A 22,194-nucleotide genomic window follows, 5' to 3' on the forward strand; every position below is an offset into this window, starting at 1 on the left:
CTTAAACTCGTTCTGTGTTCTTATACTTTACACAAATTTTAATTTTAGTTCCTGCAGATAAATTATATCAACCCTAGTTAGTCCACATCAACCTACTTACTGCTGTAAGGTCAAATCCAAGTATTTGGATGGAATAAAGTATAGGATGAAAAAAAATAAGGATTAAAAACAAAACTCATTAAAAAAAATGGGAGCTTGAGAAGATTTAATTCAATTAAACACAAATATCTTTTTTTCTAATCTCATAAATTCTCATCTTTACAAGATTTATATCCCACCCATAATAAATCCGTGGTTTGAAAATTTGGTCTTTGATCAATGACCAAATCCTTTTTTTTTATTTTTTCAGGTAAAAAATTTCTTTGATTAGAAAAAGGATGGATAATATTTATAAAAAAAAGGATAGATAATTGAGATTTTCTATTTTTCTAAAATTACAGCCCGATCTCTAAAAATCATTAAAATATACTCCTCTTATTTCTATTATAAGACGCATTCAACCACTTCATTAGAATTAAGAAGAGGTGATTAAGTCATTAAATATATTTAAAGATAATTTTTTAAATTCCCTCATATTTAAACCATAAATTACTTCTTAATAAGTGAAAAAATGAATTGTATCAAATTTTAAATACGGTTAATAAATAAATAGTGTAATTTTTATCCTTCACAAATATTTCCATTTGCCACGTAGGACAATCATAATGTAATGCTCCGCTAATTTGACCCAAAAAAGCGGTTTAATCTGATTCATTAATAAATAGCAGGAGTTTGGGAAAATGGTCTGAATGAGACTGACTTTTGTATGAATTAATAATAATAACAATGATGCTGGCTTGTTTTATTGAATCATTGCCCATACCATAATGAAATGTTTCCAGGTGCCCATAAAATTAGCGAGATACACGGACTCATGATAGAATTTAAAATTTACTATATATATTTTAAAATTATTTAAGAATAATTTATTTTTAAAATTTAAATTTTTTTCATTAATTTTTTATTTGGTCATTCAAAGTTCTTTCATTACTAGTAGTATAGGGTTGAATGAAAGAGACTTGAGCAGAAAGAGTTTGAATGCTAAATTATAAAAAAATTTAGAAAAATTGAGAATAAATCCCTCGTTAAAAATTTAATTAGGAAATGGTCCTAGAATGATGAATTATATAAGGAAAGACAAGGTGTATACAATAGAGATTATAAGTTGCACAAAAAGAAGATAGGTTGCATAAAATATTATTTGAACATAAAAGATTAATTTACACGTTAGGAAGATGACTTGTATACAAGAAAAGTTCAGTTGTACAAAAAGAAGTTGAGCTGCACATCGCATAAGGAAAAATTATCACACACAAAGAAGATGGATTACACATAATGAAGTTAAATTGCACACAATGTAAGTTGAGTAACACAAGTATTTGAGGACCATTTGCCAATTAATTTCTCAATGAGAGATTTATCTTCAATTTTTCCTAAAATTTTTTGAAATTTATATTATATGTAAGGGAAAACTAATTCACCGTTCCTTATAGTTTTACTAAATTTTGAATCAAGTCCCTATAGTTTCTCTTTTTTTTTCCTTAATCCTTAATGTTTACACATTTATATATATAAGACCGTCCATCAAATTTGTAAGATTCCATTAGTTTATGTTGAGATGGGCTGATGTGGCATTTGACCAAGCATGCACACTGGCACGGGGAGGAAGGAATGAGTGATTGGGCAAAAGAAAGATAGTCATTAAAAAAATTATAAAAAAGCTGCCTTTGAGAAAACAAGCAATAAGATTGAGCTAGAAGGCACCTCTGCCATGGCCAGCACATCATCACCCTTCAACAACAAAGGACCACATCATCCATCTCAAAGGTAACTAACGGAATCTTTAAATTTTGTTAGACGGAAGGACTTGTGATGATAACTGTGCAAACAATAAGGATTGGATAAAAAAAAAAAATACTACAAGGACTTGATTCAAAATTTGGTAAAATGATAAGGACTAGCGAATTAGTTTTCCCTATATGTAAATAAAGTTTTGATTTTTTTTGAAATTTTACAATAAATCGTTCTGAGACTTTTATATTTATATAAATAACTCTAATACTATTAGTTTTGTTCATTATTTATATGTAAATAACTAAAGAGTTCACAGGATTCATCTGCCTATGACTCAAAATTTGAGTGAGTTGTGTGTATTAAAAAATATGTTTAAGAGGGTATAAAATTAATAGTTTGAAATTATTTGCATAAATTTTAAAAGTGTAGGAGGATTTATTATTATATACTAAAGGTTAAGGATATTATTTGTACATGGTTTTTAAGTTTAAAGTTTAAGGAATTTTTATGAAATTTAGCCCCAAAAAATATTCAATTATTCGCAAAGCTAGTTTTGATTTTAATTGAGCCCAAAAATATCTAAATTTAATATAATAATAACAGATATTAGATATTTTTATTTGTGTGTGTGTGTGTGTGTGTGTGTGTGTAATTCTTCGTGCCTCTCAGTTCCTGTCGAATGTAGATTCATTCATATGTTATATATGTATGAGATCTAATCCCCGAGTCTGACCCGTGAGACGCGTGCTTTCTTATCTTTATAATATAAAACCTGGACCACTTTGTTATCTTAATCCTTGGTTTTTCAGAAGACAAGATTTAGCACAATATAATACTCACCATATTCCTCATCAATGATCTCTGATCTATATTTATGCATTTAAAACTGTCGTGATACTATACGGCTAATTTGTTGGTTGTGCTTGTACTTTTAATTAAATGATTTCATTTGAAGCCCATCACATTCAACTTCACTTTCTGATACGCGAAAAGGTGCCACTTTTCTCACAAGCTCATTTATGGAATCAAGGAGAGAAATGGAATATCCTTTTGCAATATCTATATCTATATATTTGACTATTGTATTGAGCATGCCAAACTCCAAACCGAAGCCTATAGTCTCATCTATTTACAGTACTATTACCGGATGATCTGTATCTACAACATATGCAATTACAGACAGCCTTCTTGGGGAGGACACAAATTATGCATATACTGAAGTTCATTTACTACTCTCAACTGCTTCAGAGTCTTCAATTGAAGAGAAAGATAATGCATGTTACAGTTCAAGATTTCCTTCAGCTAGCTAGTCTCTGATCGTTTTCTCACAGCCTTCTATTCCGGGGCTAAAAAAAAAAAAGACGTGCATATTTAAGGCTCTACCTTTTTGCACCACCCAAACTGAGTTTGGGGTTAGGATTCCCTTGAGGAACGCTAAAAGATCCAACTTCGTGTAAAGGGGGCTCGATCTCTGCTCTGAGAAGCAAATGCCTAGACAGAATGCGGGTGGAGCCCACCTGCCTTGTATCTATCCATCTATCTATCCATATATATATATATATATATATATCTATATCTTGCCTCATGGAGCATAGAAAACTCAGGTGTATGAAGTTATGTGAGCAAATTGTTCCATCGTTGTTGAAGGGCCTCGTATGCCATAGAACATGGTGTGGCCACCAACTGGGGTCTTCCATCAATGACAGTTTCAGTAGCTAGGCTCAGCCTTTGTAGTGTATTGACGGCCTTGTCAATTGACATTTCAACCTGTCATTGTCAAGTTATTAGTTAATAGTACTTCATACAGTCACCATTGCCACCATCATCGCTGTACTGAGCATTAAGGATAAAATAATCAAGTGTTACCTTTACTTTAAATGCTTCATACATAAACCTCTCACATTTGTCTCGAACACTTTGTCGACAAGTGACCTACATGTAGGAATTTGGTTATCCATAATAGTGCACATCTCCTTTAGTGCTTCAAGAATCTAATGAAGAGAGAGAGAGAAATAGAGCAATGGACCCTGCCGAACATGAGTCTACTAGTTCCCTCTTAGTCTTACCATTGTATGGCCCACTGGATCGGCTTAAAACAAGTGTTTTTACAGATTACAAGATAAAACTTTTTTCACATATTTGCTTCGCACAGCACAAATCACTTCTCCACATCCAATCCCAACGAGCACTAAGGGTCTACTTGGTATGAAGGAAATGGAAGAAAGGGGAACAGAGGGAAATTTAATGAGTTCAATCTACAAAAATGGACAAGTGGGGTTAAAAGCTTTTAATTAATTTCTTTTTCTTTTTATCTTATATATTCTCTTTATTAAGATTTTATAACCCCATTTCTTTAATTTTTTAAATCAAACTCACTAAAATTTTTCCTTCCATTCATTTTCCACATACCAAACAGACAATAAAGAAGAGTGAGAGAGAATAGTGGGAACAGATCCAACCACTCTGTCTTTCTCCTTAATCAAGCATGCAAAGGCTATAAAGGATCCAGATCCCCTGAACAGGATGCAAATCCATTTTTCCATTCTTTGGACATGCTTTATGTCAAGTGGCTTATCCAGTTCATTCTACTCCAAAATCATGCAAAACAAACTCTGCTAGAAAGTATGGCAACGAGATCATTGTCATGAACATGAGAAACAGGAAGAACAAACCTGACCCTTCTCTGCTTTGAGCAGCATGGCATAAGCCAAAATAGCTTCCTTGTACTGCAATTGTAAGCATCAGCAACTATGAGTTTCTTGATGGGTAAAGATCAGTATGCATCTATAATTTGAGGCTGGAAAGTTAAAAGGGACCAAAATTTTCACTTCAGTCCATAAATTTTCAAGATTTCAGTCAACAAATTCAGTTTCATAACATTAACTCCGTGCAATCAGTCCATAATTGTCAACATTTACCAAAATATACTTGTTTAATGTATCTGATCATGATCAAATTGAAAATTGAACCCCAGCGGATAATATATTTCCCAAAAAAAAAGAGAGAGACTTCCAAATCATGTCTTTCCAAGTTCATAACATAAATTGGTGAGACAGGAACATTAAATGAAGAATTAAGGAAGTTGCTGAGCTTACCAAAAAGGGAAAGAAAAATTTTATATTGCCCTTCTATACTGAAATAATCGCGAGACTAAAACTTATATCACTTACAATTTGTAGTTTTTTATTTCGTTGAACTATCTAACTTCATAAGTTGGAAAGATATATGTAACAAGAACAGGAGAGGAAAGAGCTTCTCACTTGCTGCTGCTCAGAAGCATCTAGAAGAAAATGCACTGAGCCAAAGCCACTTGCTATTGTCTTCTCATAAAGAGTCTTGTTGACCAACAGCTGCAATAACACATTCCTCACAGTACATAAATTTGCATTTACCCAAATTGTGGCATAAATTACTATCATTATCGTCTCTCGCATAGTATACGAGAAATCTAGTGTTAACTCACCTGATACCGATCCCATGTTTGCTTGTAACCTAAGACTACACGAGTCATGTATATTATTAGAGCACTTATAGCAACCACATCAAGAAGTATAGCTGACCTGTCATAACAATTAAAATAACGTTACAGGCACTCATCATTTCCTCAACAGTAATATTTCTTAGGCCCGAGACATTGCCAAGGAAAAATGGTGTTACAAAAATCTCAAAGCAGAGGATAGACCAATTCAAAAATCACTGTTCAATTCAACAGTATGTGCATGTAGATTGTAGAGGTAGACTGTCAAGCTTGACAATATTTTTCTTTACAAATATAGATCATAAAGAGAAGCAAAGAATACACAAGATTCAGGAAGCAATATGCTTTGTGAATAACATATTCCAGATTCTAATACACAAGATTCAGGAAGCAATATGCTTTGTGAATAACATATTCCAGATTCTTAAGGCATGGTCTACCAAGAATCAGAAAACCCAAATTTAAATTAAGTCCAAACCCTGATAAAAATTTGCTGCAACATTTTTCAGAACAGTTAATATGAGAACTAAGATATACATACGGTGAAGACAAGACATCCTCAAATTTATGGTTTATTACGAATGCCAAAAGCCCCAATATTGAAGCAACATCCAAGCGGACCTGTAATGTCGAAGTTGATGTCATCAGACTAAACAATACAGGCTAAAGAAACCTTCACTATAAGCAAACAGCATCATATCATGAAATTCTAAATAAACTAGCAAAAAAGGAAGGCGTGACATGTCTATCAATCTAGTATACTAGTCTCCTCTGAAGGTGATGCCAGTAAATATAGGCTATCTTGCCTATGACAGTTAAAGTGAGAACTATTATTCTTTGTTAGATTAAGGCTAAATAGCTGAGCGCTACTTAATCTCTTGCAAAACTGGCCCTGACTATCGTTGATTAATGCATAGAGAGTAAAAGTAACCTGAGAAATTATCATAAATACAGAAGAAATACGCAGAAATACCACTACACCTGTGGGTTGCAACTTTTCAATAATTTAATGTCAGAAAAATTTAAACTAGTAATGAAAATTTTAGGTGATTAGTTCTTACAGTGTCTATGACGCGGAATGATAGCTTTTTGTGAGGGAAAATTACCTGCAAACAACATTTAACAACATCTGAGAAGTTGAACAATAATTATATTTATATAGGAAACGCATTGCATCAGAAGCAACATTTTGAAGAACTTCATAACCACAGATTTAAGACTAACAACAAATGAGACAACTGACAGTCTCTGCAGTTGCAGAGGCTTTACCGGTAAATCTGGGATAGGGATCCTTTCATAGATCTTTAGCTGCAGCTCTGGAACTGCAGCTTTATCTTTGGCATCTCTTTCACTGACCTCCTTAGTATAAAGTAAAATTAACTCTTCAAATGCTGGCTCCTATAATGAAAGCATATCAAGGAACAACTAATTAGATAGTTAAAACCATACAACAAAACATCACTTCCAGTAAAGAACTCCATTTCTTATTTACTATCAGAAGTCACAACTAGGGAACCTAATTTTATTAGCGTTTCTCTTAATGGAAACAGCAAAAACATAATAATTGGCAAAAAGAAATTTGCAAAAAGCAAAAAGAGGGAAATGGCGTAATTTATGTCACTCAAAGGAAGTTGGATGGTGGAATAATAAGACTGCACCATACTCTATCCAATTCGTTAGGAATTACATTTTGGCATCCCAATTAAAAGAAAACTGAAGATAAGAAGGTACACTTAAAATCAGTCCCAAAATAGAAGAAAAGAACTGTAATATTAATCAGAAGAATTATGACACTGCCCACCTAAAAAAAGAACTAAACTACACATTTAGGTCATAAATACAAGAAATCTCAATAACTCATGCACAAAAGTAATGCAGGATCAGTTCCCTGAAATACATTTGATATATAAATATGAATAAATTACATTCCTCTCCCTTTAGAGTTACTAAATTAAAAAATCATCCTTTTTCTTATGAAATTACACACAAACCACTTATATTTATTTTTTCTAGATGTAAGGGGTTTGTGTATATTATAGCACTGATTTTTTCTCCAACCCTTTAATTTGTGCTAAACGTTATAAATCTAATTTATTCTAATTATATATTTCCAAAATTAACTATTTTTTTGTGTCATTATTAAATGTTCACCGAATCAAAACATATTTAATACTAGGTATACTAAAACATGATATATATATATATATAACAGCATTTTGATCAAAATAGATGTAATTGTGGTTTATGTTTTATTTAAGGAAGTGAATGTAATGCACCTTTTGATTTCAAGAGAGAAAGGAACACAGATTTTCCAAACAAAGGGGGAAAGTCATGCAATTTAAAGATCTTACTAAAGAGGGAACTCCAATTTACTTAATATATATTTATACAGCATCAAAAATTGCAAAAATGTGCGTGGTGACAAATGACAAATACCTGGAGAACTGACTGTGAGAAAAGTATGGAAATAGAAGTTTTCAACATCTTCCAGGGATTGTTTCCACAGTATTTCCTTGTTGCAGGCCTCCATATATCACTTAGTGATATCCTTGACAAGAAAGTAGGCCTGGATGGACAATTCTATCGCTCGGTCATCTCACAAGGTGATGTTTCAATTAACTTACACCTAAAACTCGCAAATTAAAAAATTTACTAAGCACATAATCTAACTTGCCATGAAAAACTCTATATGACATCAAGACAGTTGTATGTTATTCCGCAGATATTTTATCTTTCCATTTACATCAGATCTATTATACTGCTTCAGTTTTATGTGCAATCCACACCAATTATGGTCCCTAATTGACAAAACAAAGCTAAAAAAAAAATGATAAAAACTAAATCCGCTTAATCTTTTAAAATTTTGTGATTCACAAATCTGTACAATCCAGCTGTCCTCTGCTGAGCTAGTGGGGATTTGAGCACAAACATCTAGGAGTCAGCCTCCGATGTTGATCGAGGTTGAAAGCATCACCATTCAAATAGAGTTTATGTCAACCTAGAAGCTGTGAGGTAAATATCATGTCATCAAAGAAGCTGTCTGCGTTTGACGTGGATCAAATTCTTGGCACTCATGTCAATGCTCCAACAGTATGAATGGAATTTTTATGAACAAAAACTATCAAATTTAAACATTTGATGTTTGTTGAATACTTCTTAAATGTTTTAAGACATACTGGGCATATTTTGGCACTTCTTAGTGTTTTCATACCAATATATCAATACTTACATAGTTTGTATATATCTAAACTAAATGTCCGAGCTGCATCCAATCCTCATATGTCATTCTGTCTCTGCTTCATTTCATCTATCTTGTATGTATGCTTAATAGCCTAAAATTATCACAGCATCTAGCAGAAATGAAACATGCATGTTTCACGGAGAAATAAAAGGATTGAGATAATGTGTGAATAAGAAAAGCATCTAGAAGAGCTAAATAAGTAAAAATTTTATGAAGAGCAAACAAACCTCAAGTAAGGTTCAAGAGAATTGGCATCATTGTCAACCTCGAAAGTTGTTTCAGGTGTTGGGGCGATAAGTCCAATCCAAGAAAGCAACCTCCTCAAGAGCTTTTCACGGGGACCAACTGCCGACAAAATCCCTTCATATCGAGCTACCGCCTTCTGTGCTGCCAGCTCAATGGGGAGTTCTCCATTATTAAACTCGTTTAACCATTGTTGCTCATCTGAAGCGCTGCCATTATAAAGTAACGACTTCTGAAATGCTGACACTTCATTTAGCCAAAGCTTCAATCTTTCTGTCCACTTCTGTACTTCTGGTTTCTGACTTGCATTTTTGTAAAGCTGCATAAGAAGAGTACAAAACATGTTACAAATGACATTTAAGGAAATTAAACTTGACAAAACTTTCACATGTGTCAAAGGGAATTTATTATTTTCTATATTTGACAAGCTAGACTAGACGAATATATTTTTCTGTTGGCCAAAAGAGGGAAAAAGAATATCATTTGTCAGCAAAATGAGTGGAGACGTCCTCTTTCCATGCTTGAAAAATGACATCTGAATAAATATCTACATATGTCAGTGGTGGAAAAGCTAAATGATGGAACTGCCACAAAACAATGACCTCACTTATCCAAGTGCCAAGTCTCCCTAAAGGTTTTGATACAACAAAGAAGATTCTTCGCAGAAGTTTAGACTGAAGATAATCCAGTTTTTCAACAATTAATGGGCCCTTCTGCTTCTCAGTTGCATATCCCCGCCTGCAATAGAAAAACGGTGATATGTTATTCTTGCATAAACAGAAGGAATACGCTAAATTTTGCGAATTATTTTTATCTCAAACATTACTTGAATACAGAAACTTTATTTTACCAGGATATAGATATTAAAATTCATATTGATTACATCCATACTGATTAAATCCACTCCCACCTAAAAAGAACAGATTATAGAATGGTTCTTCATTTAAAGCAAAAATGATATATCTATTTATATATGGTATCGTGGATTGAAGATCAATCTCTTGAGATTTTAAAATTCAATATGAAAATAGAAACATCCACATATTCACGGAACTACCTAAATATTATGGCATTTGACTCGTATGCTTTGTTCCAATCAATGTATATTGGCAAATTAAGAAGATAGTCTGTGTTCAAAGCAGATGTTAACATCAGATCCCTAGCTGATAGTTCTTCAAATTGAGCATCCGAAAGAAGTTGCATGAAAGCACGCTGGAATCGAGAAGCAACAGTAATTCTGCAAACAAAGAAAACAAAACTGCAAATAAAAATTGAAGAGAAGACAAGAATAGCAGTAAAATGGATTTCCCCTTTTCTTTTAAACACAAATTAGTATCCTGATATAACAATTTATGCTGCAACAGCGTTCGTCTCATGAACCCAGGGCATTACCTCCTTGTATTGATTCATTCTGAAAAACAAGATCAACATCTATTTCTAGCAAGTTCATTTTCTTCCTTTAAGCAATGATTTTGTTAATTGGGCTTTCCTATTCAATGTAGTTGCTTTCCAGAGGGAAGGATCAAGAAAAGATCTAACAGCGCCTGATTGAAAACTAGAAGTACCCAATTTAAAAATCAAAAATTGAAAGATGGAAATGAAATTTTGGGGATCTAGAAGAACCGTAGAACAAAGACAGCTGATCCTTCCAAGATTTTGCGAAAGTTCAACAGCACACCACTGAAGTCCTAATATAATCTTTTCTCCCAAATGACATGTTTCCAACAATGCTATTGAACAGAAAACTAAAGGATCATATATGATTTCAAATTTTGTTAAAAGCAATTCTTGCACCATATTAGGAGAATTATCAAACTCTTAGAGGAGTACCTGGACCCTGTATTAGAATCCTTCTTGCTATTTTTCTCCAGAGAACGTAAAAGACTTCTCAGGTCTAGACCATTGTTGAAAAAAGGCATTTGCCATTCAGCTTCATCAACCATATCCTGATAGGCCTCACTGTCCTCAATTCCAAGGATTCTCCCACCGTTAATTCCATCAGACTCATAACCATTCTCCACGTCTTCCATTTCTGAATCAGCTGAACTGGGTGGACTGAAGCACTCGGTTTCCGCTGAATTGCTGACCTGATAATCAGAACGCATCTCTTCTAAAATCCTTTTGTGCTCAGCGTGAAGTATAGAGTCTAAGCATCTGCAGTTATGCCAAAGAGCAAAGAGGCACGTAATGAGAAAATGGGGACCAAGCAGATCACATATATATTAGCAAAAAGATATTGATTGCAGAGTTCAGTTACCTATCTCACTCCACCTCAGAGAATCATATGGGAGGAGCAAAACATCAACATATAATATAACATCAAATGTATAGAAAGCCAACTATAAACAATGTTCACATGAGGCATAGGAGAAGTAATTGCTTTTCTATTTGACCCAAACATGCAAGAAGTCTCCAAGTTAGTTAACTTATAGTTGTTTAGATATTCTATAAAGGCTATTTATTTTATCACCATTCAATCATAGACATGACATGCCTAAAGGCATCTAGAAGTCGCACCAGCGTGTACATGACATGCCCGCGCGTGCGTGCGTGCGTGTGTAAATATATATAATGATGACGAGAGGAAAAAGAGGGGGAGAGGGCAGTGGAAAATAATAGCATAATGGTTCCGACATGAAGGGATAATCTTACGAGGCAAGGCGGCGAAAGTGATGAATATCATCTTGGTCGTCAGATTTAAACATCATAGAAATGATAGCATCTAAAAGGTCTGACTTGGAAACAGGTATATATTTCGGCCTGGGCACTTGTAATTTAGAGATCCCCAATTCCTCATCCTCATCCTCATCCTCATCGTGGTGTTGTGTGTGTTTGCCTTTCTGGTTCTGGTTCTTGCCCTGCTTGACCTGTGTCTCCGTCACCTGTTGAGTAGAGAAGTTTTTGGGCTCTAAGGGGAGTACGGACATGTCCCTGAGGCCAGTGGCTGAACAAGAAGGAACCCTGGAGATGCTCATAGAAGTAGTAACACGGAAGTGAAACAATGCCTGTGATTGCGGAATCGGAAGAGCGTTGCCTACAGTACTCGTAAGACCTTGCCAACATACTGACATGTTCTGAAGACCTTGAACCAAAAAGAAGAAGAAGAAGAAGAATGGTGCTGAAACTGGTAAAGAGTTGAACCAGATCAGATGCCTCTCCGCCCTAGAATCCCCAGATTAACGGCACGAATAATGTACAATTGGATAAGGAAAATTGAAGTTGAAATCTCCACAAATGGTCGGTTGGTTTCCTTGTTACAGATAATCCCTCCTTTTCATGTACTGGTTTCCATCGATCGAGCCGATGATTTTTGGACGGTCGTCAAAATTATGAAAAACCATGTGGCTGGCTTTTTAATATTTCTGGTTTCGCTGATCAAGGATAATCCAAAACTTACTATGATCACATCTTTACCTACGCTTTCACATTTTAGTTAGTCCGGAAACGTAAAAATATGCAAGAAAGTCAATTATTTGGAATTCGTTACCCTTCGAAACAGAGAAATTATTATCCCTCTCCGTTTGTCCTGGCTAGATCCGAAGACGGAAAAAATTAATTAGAAAAACATGCAGTAATTTGCAAATTCTTCTCCCAGGAATTTACCCGTTTTTAATGAGATCGTGAATTCGCGATTCGTGGGCTTGTTCGCGCCACAAGGTTCACAAAAAGTTTCTTTTTTTCTTTTTTTCTTTTTTTCCGAAGACAAAGTTTAAATTTTTCTGATGTAACCTAATTCCCCCCTCCCCCGTCGTGTTGCTGTTATCTATCGTCGTTTTTGCTCTTTCTTTGTTTGTTCTCAGGCCCTCGGCATCGCAGGTCTCTAACCCCCATCCAAAATTTTGGAGATTTCATTTCTGTGTTCCCTCATGAATCTACCTCATTTACGAACATCTATCTCTCTAAATCCTGTGAATCATCACAATCGGTTATTCTCGCCGGTGACATGCTATTTCCGACGCCAAACACCTCTTAAGCAACCAATGTCGCCGCAAATAATCCCAGCAAGAGACAGAGTCATAGATTTTGGAAAATACAAAGGCAAGATGCTAGGAAGCCTCCCGTCCAGCTACCTCAAATGGGTCTCGAAGAATTTGCGCGCACGCGACTTCGAGGAGTGGGCAAAGTTAGCAGACCAAGTTCTGCAAGACCCAACTTACAAAGACCGAATCGAGTGGGAGTTCGCAGAGAATGTGTTGAACGGTAATCGATCCAGGGCCGTGTCTTCTCCGAGAGACGGTGACATCAGTCCTGTTTCCGAACTGTTAGAGATAAGCGAGAGGTTCGGTTGGGACAACAATGACAAGGCCGGTTGGGGCAAAATCAACTTCGAGCTTCTTGGAACGTCCAAGGGTGGTAGAATTCCGAGAATAGAGAGAAAGGAAGAGGGAGGCGATGAGACGATGATGAAACAGAGAGAGCGAAGGTTGGAGGTTCAATCGGAAGTCGCAGAGAGGAGGAAGGAGAGAAGAGAGAGGCAGAAGAAGAAGACGAAGACAAGGGAGGAGGGTCGAATTCCGAGAGTGTGGCAGGAAACTGAGAGAAGTAACACGGCAATGAAGGAAGAGAAGAGAGCTAGCTTTGTAAATGGAATCGACGGTGATAGTGACGGCGACGGCGTAATATATCGGTCCCAGATAGAGACGGAGCGCAACGGCAATCCTTTCCCTGGACGAGAAGCCCTTCTGAGGAAGGTGGCAAACGGCCGACGATTTACTCCCTAACTCGCGAAGTCGAAAATTCGTAATTTTCCGGTTAGCTTTAGTGGCCTGTAGGGCATGTGCGGTAAAAGGAACTGGTTAGCATGAAAAGTGCAAGGAAACAGAAAGGAATGAAACAGAAAATTTCTTAGTGGTACATGTGGGGAAGTGCTGAATATGAATGATGAAAATTTTTTTGTTTAATTAGATAAAAATGAGTTGAAAAAGTCGTGTAATTTTATTATGTTACCGTTAATGAAGAAATACAATATTATTAAATAAAAAATACTTTTTAACTTTTAATAATATTATTAAAAATTTGGGTCAATTTGGATTTTCATATTAAAAAATTATCACATTCACTCCGTTGAAATTGGAAAAACTAATTTGGAGATCCTTATAGTTTACTTCACTTTTGAATTAGGTCTCTAGGCTTTTTTTCCTTTTTTATAGAGTTTTTTAATTTTACATTGTTAGATCCGTTAGTCTCTCAAATTAAAAACTGTTAAATAAACATTGACAGTGTCACTGTTACCATTAAATAATTTTATTATATGTTTTTTTAATTTCCCCATGGTAAATTTTTCAGATTCACTCTGAACTCAAGTAAGGTGCTATAGTATATGCTCTGCTCCCTAGGCAATCTCTGCCATTTCATCTCCCCTGGTCATCTACAATATCGCATTCATACTGCCTCCTTTTGATAAAACAATCTGATCGCCATTTACTTCCTCCATATAGCTACCTTACCTTTTGATCATGATCTCGTCGTCGAAGAAATGGACTTTCTGGCAAATTATTTTCCTCTCTCGAGCTAACCTTCCTCCAGTTTCCTCTGAAAGCCTTGAGCTCAAAGCCATTTTCTTCTTCTCTCACCTACTCTACAGGGTATTCCATGCTTATTCTATGCTTGCAAGAAAGCAAAGATTTCTCGCTCCTGCCCAAATTCCAATGAAGTTTTCCATCTCTCTTTGGTGATGAGTTGCGATTTCAAACGGTGAAAATTTTGCTTGATTCTTTGACTTTGTTTATGTATTTTCTGCAGCTAACAGGAATGGTAGTGGTGACTGTAGTTTTCTTGTTTTAGTAGCCTCCTTGAGTTTTCTGGAAAAGAAAAGAATTTTATCAGTTTGATTTACGCTATGTGAATTTGGGTTCCACTTGTAATTGTGACATGCCCTTTTTTTTCCCCGATAAATTCATATTCATTTAAGTTCTGAAAATGGAGTAAAACTGCACAAATTTAGTACTTCTCTCAGCCACACCTTCGATTAAGATCAACCCATTAATCTAGATTTCTTGAAAGCTCAGGAAAGCGGTGGTTTGAAATCATTCAACAAAGCTAGTGTTGAAGTTGTGGTTGAGAAGGTTGTTCATCTTTGACAAGCAATCTCCAAGTGTGTTGAGGAATCTCTGACTGGAGAAACTCGTCGCCACCAATGAATACTTGTCAAACAAAGATGGAGGATGATCGGAGTTCGAGCTAAGTTCACTTTGCTTGCCGAAAATGGTGCAAAATTTCAATGAGACAAACGAGAAGTAGCCGCCGGTGGATAGATGCAACCATAATCACTGTAATTGCTTCAATAGCAGAACAAAGGAGGAATGAACGAAGATATTGAGCAATGAACAAAGAACGAACAACGAATTAGGGAGGAGAGTTTTGTTCTGAAACTTTTTGGGGTTACAGGGAAGGAGATAGGTAATGACAGTTTTAACGCCGTTAGTGTTTACTTACGGCAGGGTCTAACAAATCTAACTATGTAAAATTAAAGGATCCAATAAAAAAGAAAAAATATATAGGGACTTGATTCAAAACTAAAACAAACTATAAGGACTTTCAAATTAGTTTTCCCGTTGAAATTTTACTCTTTTTTTTTTGGCTCTTTGATACTTTAGGGAGCCACGTTCCTATGACGATTCGTTGCCTTTGAATAATTTTGAGATAATATCAAATTCAACGCAGTCTATCAAGAGTGATGAGTGAGAAACGTAGTGAGAGAAACAATATGCAACCAAGTGATTCCTTCGAGCATGGCGAGCAACCAATGGACAATTTTGAATCAACTAAGGAGGAGGATGAGATTAAGGGACGCAATATTAAGAAAATGGAGGGAGATAAAATAAATGTTGATACGAATGGAGAGAAATCAAAAGTGAGGATGCCACGGCCTTCGCAGAACCAGGAAAACAAAGCATCTCTTGGTGGTGATAGTGGGGCACAGGGGTCGAAACCAGAGATCAAAAATAGTGAAAAATCCCAAATTTCTTACAAAGCTGAACTAATAGGGAAGGAAGAAACCCCAATACAAGTACAGGATTTGAATAAGCTCATGAATGATTGGTTGAAGGAAGAAGAAGAAGCAGCTCCTAACTTATCTGAAGAGCAGAAAAAACTATACGATAGTCTCCCAAGACTTAATATCAATGATGAACAATGGAAAGAACTATGCCTACCTTGCATAGACTCTGTTATCATCACTCTGTTAAAAAGGAGAATGAGTCTGGAGATGATGAAAAACAGAGTGGGATGGATGCTAAAAATTCAAACTTTGAGCTCATTGACTTACCGAATGGGTACTTTATCTTCCGTTCTGAGGACAAATATCTGTGCAACTGTTTGCTTTTTGAAGGCCCCTGAGTAATTCAAGGTCATTACTTAGCAGCTCAGCAATGGAACCCAAACTTCAACCCGTATTGTAGCAAAGTAAGAAAAGTACCAATATGGATTCAAATACCAACTTTACCTATCCATGTGTATGCAGAAGATTGTATTTGGGAACTGGGGAACATGATAGGAAAAGCTCTTAAGGTTGATATGAACACCTTAGCCCACTGTCAGAATCGAAAGAATATTGTTGAAAGGGGAAAATACGCTAGAGTTAGTGTGGAAATCGACCTAAACAAGAAACTACATCATGTTTTGTCTTGAGGAGAATGATTTACAATGTAGGGTATGAAGGTTTGGATCTTATTTGCTTCAAGTGTGGATGCTATGGGCATAACCAGGAAAAATGCTCTGCCAACGCTCTCATTGCCGAGCAAAGCCAACCACAAACCATAATGAATATGCCAACCATGAGCAGTGCACCGGAAAATGATAATTAGAGGGGATCTCAACCGGAGAAGAAGCCCTTGTTTAGCAAACCAGGTATTAACCTGGAGAAGGAATATGGTGATTGGATAAAAGCAAAAAGGACCTTTAGACAAAGATAAGTGAGAGGCGAAACAGATAGTAGGGATCAGATGAGGTACGGAAGTGGAAAAAAGATAGTAGGAAAAGAGGAGAAAGGTACATCTTCTAGCCGATATGGAGTGCTCCATGAGTCCTCCAAGGATGACCCTCATGCTGAGGCAAACCAAACTAGTAACAGAAAGGATAAGGCGAAAGTTTTGCAGAAGAAAGTTGTGCCATCTGATCCTAAGAAGAAAGAAGTGTCTGTGGAAGGTAGTAAGAAAGGGAAGGAAAATAGGGTCTTTGTGTTTAAAAGATAGGGGAAAACGACGGCAGCAAGGGAAAAAAACAAAGTGAATTTAGTTAAAAGTAAATCATTTGAACAAGGTGGACTTAATAGCTTAAATGGGCAGACAAATGAAGTAAGCCCAATTGAAGGAAAAAAGGAGGGAGTCAAGAGAAGGACACTGGTGGGCTAAAAAAGACACCAAAATTCCAGACCCAAAATTATTTCCCCAATAATGAAAAAGAAACAGCATGCACGAGCCCATCAGCTAGTGTTTGGGTTACTATCTACCAAAGTGCAAATGGACTTAAATGCACAATTTGAGGAGAACACACAGCAAAATGGAGAGTTTGCAAAGATGTTACAGAATGCGGCATAAAGTAGAGTTGAGAGTGGGTGTCATACAACTGATCAAAGACAAAAGGAGTTAGAGAATGAATTGGTTTCAACTCCAAGAAGACCCCCAGACCCACTAGAATTATTACAAAAGGCGTCCTGGGAAAATGAAGAAAATGAGAATAATGATTTGTGGTTTGAAACTAGAGATAATAGGTAGAGGAACTGGTGGGGCATGAAAATACCATGGAGTAGGAAACCCATTGAGATGCGGCACTGCTCTCTCTATCTTAATTCCTTTTATTATGAATATCATTTCCTGGAACTGCAGAGGCGCTGCCTCTAAAACTTTCCCTGAAAGGATCATAGATTTAAATAGAGGAAAAGATATCGATGACAAACTCAATTATTTTTATATATTTTGATATCTTTTATATGGGTTTTGTCAACTTAATTAGTCCTTTTTGACTTTAATTGATTGTTAATAGATTTAATATGTTTTATTTTGAATTATTATTTTATAGGGGTAAAATTGTCATATTTTGGTTTAATTGTGACTAATTGATTTTCTAGGACAATTAATGCTACTTTATCTTTGAATTTTGTTTGCAGGTTTTTTAGAAGATTTAAAAATAAAAATGAAAAAGAAAAAAAGAAAAAGAAAAAAATATAATTAAAAAAATAATTAAAAAAAAGGGGAGCAAAACGTTGCGTTTTGCCCCCCAACCTAATATACTATTATTCATCTTCTTCATCCGCGGGGAGACCGAACGAGCTGATACACGCAAGCGGCGCTGGAAAAACAGAGCAACACGCACACATGCAGAAGCGGAGAACAGAGCTGGAGGCGGCGAGAGAAGAGAGAGGTCCTTCCATCGGTCCAGTCCATCATCACCTTCCTCTATTTTCTCCAATCAACAGCGAGAAGAACAGAGGACGAAGCACACAAGCGGAACGCGAGCTGGGCGGCGGCTAAGAGAGGGAGAAAACAGAGTGACGGCAGACGCAGACCAGGGGAGCTGACGGTTTTCTCCACTCTTCCTTCGATATCCTCCATGGAAGCTTGCAATAGAGAACTGCTGGTGGCAGCGAATTTGATGGCAAACCGTGGCTAATTCATGATTCTCCAATTCAACAATAATGGCAGGAGTTTGGATATTTAAGAGGGAGTTCTAGTTGCTTTAATTTCTTACTCAATAATTGTTTAACAATTCTTAGGTCTTACGATAGTTTTTGATTGTTGGGATAATTATATTGCTTAATCTGATTATATTTGGAGATTGTTGTGACTGAATTATAGCTTAGTATTTGACATTGGGCTGTTTATAGTTTTGATCTCAATTATAACGTTGTGGTTATGACATTTGTATTGATTTTGGAATTAATATATTGTGATTTTCTAAGGTGGCTTAGAATTTTGAATCATATTATCTCTTGTTAGCTTTAGTTCTGTTATTTTGGATTTAAGAGTTCTAATTAAGCATTGGTTTTTAGCATCCTTAATCCCATTTTACTATTCTGGTTGCAGTTAGTAAGTTGGAATTTTAGGAAAATATTTTGTGGCAACTCGAGGTGGCTTGGTTGTTGGATCAAAAAGCTTAATTATAATTTTTAATTCATAGTTTTTAACTCTCACATATTTTAGAGTGATGATTGCCTGCGTTGTTGAATTGGAGGATTGATTATTATCAGTGTTATTTGTGTGTCTCATTTTTATTTCTTTAATCTTCATTCATTTTAATCATTTTTATAAAAATAACAAAAAAAGTATTTTAATTTCAATTTAACTCAAGGTGTTTACTTAGCAATTATCAAATTAAAAATCCTTTTTTATAGTTTAGGTTACTTGCATTTATTTACCAGGATTTAATTTTATTTTCGGCTCCTCAAAGTGAATACGACCCGGATTGTGCACTATATTGCATTAATTTGGTTAATTTTTGGAGTAACCCCAAAGCGACAAATTAAGGACAAGTTAACTTCAATCGATATTTTAGTCTTGTGTGAAACTCGTGTGTGTAGAAATAAAGTTGACAGAATCATCTGCAAACTCGGTTTTAATAAATGGATTGGGCTTGAGTGCACAGGTTATGCAGGAGGGATATGGCTACTTTGGAATGAGGAAATCTGCTCTATAATGTACGTATCCTCTACTACTCAATTGCTGCATGTTATGGTGAACTCATTGAGGAGTAATCAGTCTTTCTGTCTTACCTGTGTTTATGGTGAACCTAATTATTTGCTGCGTAAGACCTTATGGAATGATTTGGTTTAGTTAAATAATAGCATTTGTGAAGCTTGGGTTGTGCTGGGAGATTTTAATGCTTACTTGTCAATGAATGATAAATGTGGAGGCTTTGCACCGAATGGTCACTCCATGAGATAGTTCAATGAATATGTAGAGAAAACAAATTTGATTGAGGTAGACTATGTGGGAGACAGATTTACTTGGGAGAAAAAATTATTAAAGGAAAGAATTGATTGGGCGTTTGCTAAATCTTCCTGGATTAATTTATTTCCCTTTACTAAGATCCACCACTTTAGCAAATTTGACTCTGATCATCAGCCTTTATTTCTTAAGAGCAACCCACATATTCAGCCCAAGAAAGTTAAATCTCCTTTTAGGTGCCAAGCTGCTTGGGTTCTTGAGGAAGATTTTATTGATGTGGTAAAGAAAACCGAGAACTGTGGAAAATGGGAGGATAACATTAGTAATTTCACCAGGGAGGCAGAAGAGTGGAATAAGATGAAAGTTGGTAGCATCACTCGAAAGAAGAATCAAATCATGAGAAGAATTGAAGGAGTGGAAAGAGCAAGAAGCCGAATGGACAATCAATATTTAGCCAAAACTAAGAATGACTTATGGAAGGAGTATAACAAAGTCTTAGCACAAGAAGAATTGATTTGGCACCAAAAATCTAGATGCAATTGGTTGAAATGGGGGGATAAAAATAGTAAATTTTGTCATACCTCAACAATCATAAGAAGAAAGAGGAACAGGATTGAGAGTTTGAAAAACTCACAGGGAGTTTGGATTACAGACCAACATGCCCTCAAGGATATGGCACTACATTACTACAAAAGGTTGTTTAGTAAAGACCCAATTTGTCAGCTATGACTTCAGACAACCAAATGCTTCCCAAGCATGAATGAGGAAGATCAAGGAGTCTTATACACAAATTTGGATGATGAGGAGATAAAACAACAATTTTTGATCTGGGTGCTTTTAAAGCCCCAGGCCTAGATGGTATTTGAGCTTTCTTCTACCAGAGTATTGGAATATTATAGGAGTTAATATTTGCTAATTGGTGAAGGAAATCTTTAGGGAACCAAGGAGAATTGAGGCTATCAACAAAACCAATCTGGTGTTGATTCCTAAATCGGAAAGACTAGAGACTATTAAAGATTTTAGACTGATTTCCCTGTGCAATGTTAGCCACAAGATTGTGACAAAGTTAATCAGCAGCAAACTCAAGGGAATCATGAGTAAAATGGTGGGGAGCCATCAATGCAGTTTTATTACAGGGAGGCAGAGTAGTGACAATATAATAATTGCCCAAGAAGTCATTCACTCTATGAAATCTAAGAGGAGTGGTAGAGGTTTGGTTGGCAGTGAAAATGGATCTGGAAAAAGCTTACGACCACCTTGAGTGGACTTTCATTCATGACACGTTGAAAGAGGTGGAATTGAAGAAGACTTGTGTAATTTAATCATGACTTGCATCTCATCTCCTTCTTTCAAAGTTTTGTGGAATGGGGAAGCTTCTGATAGTTTTACTTCTTCTCGAGGAGTCTGGAAAGGCGACCCAATATCCCCATACATCTTCACTCTATGTATGGAGGACCCTTAACCTCAAAACATTTTAACCGTATAAAACCACTACTATGCTAGAAAAGGAAAGTTGTTAAAATGAGCTACCATAGTAGAAGGAAAATTTCATATTTTTAGAAATTGGCTTTCAAACTCGAGTCAACCCGTAATCCGTTGCATGCAACTAGAATCATTCATTTACATCTACTGGGCCTCCGAGCCTCCGACCGGGTAACAAAACACATCACATCAGCCCATCTAAAAGATTCCCAACAAAATAATCCAGAGTTTCATAAGACACTAACAATGGCCTCCGGCCAACCAAAATAAGGAGACACATTCTCTCCAGTTTATAATAAGATCAACAATCAAAATATCACAAAAGACCCTAACTGTGGCAATATACAACTGATCATAAATAAACGAAGGCTAGAGGCCTAGAAGCTAACCAAGCTAAGCTCTGCGTCGTCTCTCCCGAAGGCGCACGCCTAGCACCTTCACCTGAAAACATTGTAAACCATGGGGTGAGACAAAGTCCTAGTAACCAACCTTTCCAATACTAGGTACTACTAAATAGGTGCTCGTGAGGTGTCAAGTGGGGCAGTTCACAAATAATATATAATGATAGCCACACAATTCATGCAAGTGCAATGATGCAATCCCATTAACCAAATCCTCACTTTGGGGATTTTCAGGAGTCGAAACCGGCCTATCCCTCACTATGGGGGACGTAAGGAGCCATAAAAGGCCTATCCCTCACTCTAGGGGATGTAGGGAGCCAAAAGGCCTATCCCTCACTATGGGGGACGTACTAAGCCAACCATCATGCATTAATGGAGGCCTTATCACGTGGTAGTAGTAACTATCAAAAACTCTCACCAATTCCCAAATCATGCATCATGCTCAAATCATAATCAAATATTAATTGAACATCTCATAAGTAACTTCATTCAGTGGCATATTCTTCACAATTTCAAGATTTCATTCATCATCAATCAAAACCCCACAAGACGGTTTTCCTTTTTATATACAACATATAGTTTGAACACAATTACTACTTGGAGCACAAAATACAAATCTACTCACAATACTAC

At 36.0% G+C, this 22,194-nt stretch overlaps 2 protein-coding genes across 7 annotated transcripts; one reads left to right on the forward strand and one right to left on the reverse strand.

Moving 5' to 3' along the window:
- Positions 1-2,878: 2,878 nt before the first annotated feature.
- Positions 2,879-16,650, reverse strand: LOC114729242 (uncharacterized). 6 transcript variants are annotated; one of them, XM_028916232.1, is made up of 16 exons: positions 16,439-16,650; positions 16,240-16,347; positions 16,063-16,129; positions 10,626-10,949; positions 9,853-10,032; positions 9,398-9,533; positions 8,780-9,114; positions 7,748-7,877; positions 6,581-6,709; positions 6,373-6,417; positions 5,853-5,932; positions 5,297-5,393; positions 5,094-5,183; positions 4,506-4,559; positions 3,700-3,765; positions 2,879-3,600 (listed from the first exon to the last, which is right to left on the reverse strand). In XM_028916232.1, the coding sequence occupies exons 2-16, from the start codon at positions 16,283-16,285 to the stop codon at positions 3,448-3,450; spliced, it is 1,932 nt and encodes a 643-aa protein (XP_028772065.1). In that variant the 5' UTR covers positions 16,286-16,347; positions 16,439-16,650; the 3' UTR covers positions 2,879-3,447. The 6 variants fall into 6 exon arrangements, with proteins under 6 accessions (XP_028772065.1, XP_028772066.1, XP_028772067.1 ...); XM_028916233.1 differs by lacking the exon at positions 16,439-16,650 and having other exon boundaries at positions 16,240-16,399; XM_028916234.1 differs by lacking the exons at positions 16,063-16,129; positions 16,240-16,347; positions 16,439-16,650 and adding exons at positions 11,448-11,653; positions 14,369-14,380.
- LOC114729241 (uncharacterized) lies at positions 12,776-13,647 on the forward strand. The gene has a single exon (XM_028916228.1). It carries the CDS (start codon positions 12,776-12,778, stop codon positions 13,514-13,516), a length of 741 nt encoding a protein of 246 aa, XP_028772061.1. The 3' UTR covers positions 13,517-13,647.
- Positions 16,651-22,194: the final 5,544 nt, after the last annotated feature.

This window comes from Neltuma alba, unplaced genomic scaffold, assembly GCF_004799145.2.
Source record: "Neltuma alba isolate B1F8T4 unplaced genomic scaffold, ASM479914v2 tig00012616_pilon, whole genome shotgun sequence".
In the NCBI taxonomy this organism is placed as follows: Eukaryota; Viridiplantae; Streptophyta; class Magnoliopsida; order Fabales; family Fabaceae; genus Neltuma; species Neltuma alba.

Coding starts and splice junctions, on each gene's coding strand:
- LOC114729242 (XM_028916229.1), bottom strand. CDS start 11,866: ATGTCAGTATGTTGGCAAGGTCTTACGAGTACTGTAGGCAACGCTCTT. Junction 5,394..5,852: donor GAGGATGTCTTGTCTTCACC/GTATGTATATCT, acceptor TTGTTATGACAG/GTCAGCTATACTTCTTGATG. Junction 4,560..5,093: donor ATGCTTCTGAGCAGCAGCAA/GTGAGAAGCTCT, acceptor TTACAATTGCAG/TACAAGGAAGCTATTTTGGC.
- LOC114729241 (XM_028916228.1), top strand. CDS start 12,776: ATGTCGCCGCAAATAATCCCAGCAAGAGACAGAGTCATAGATTTTGGA.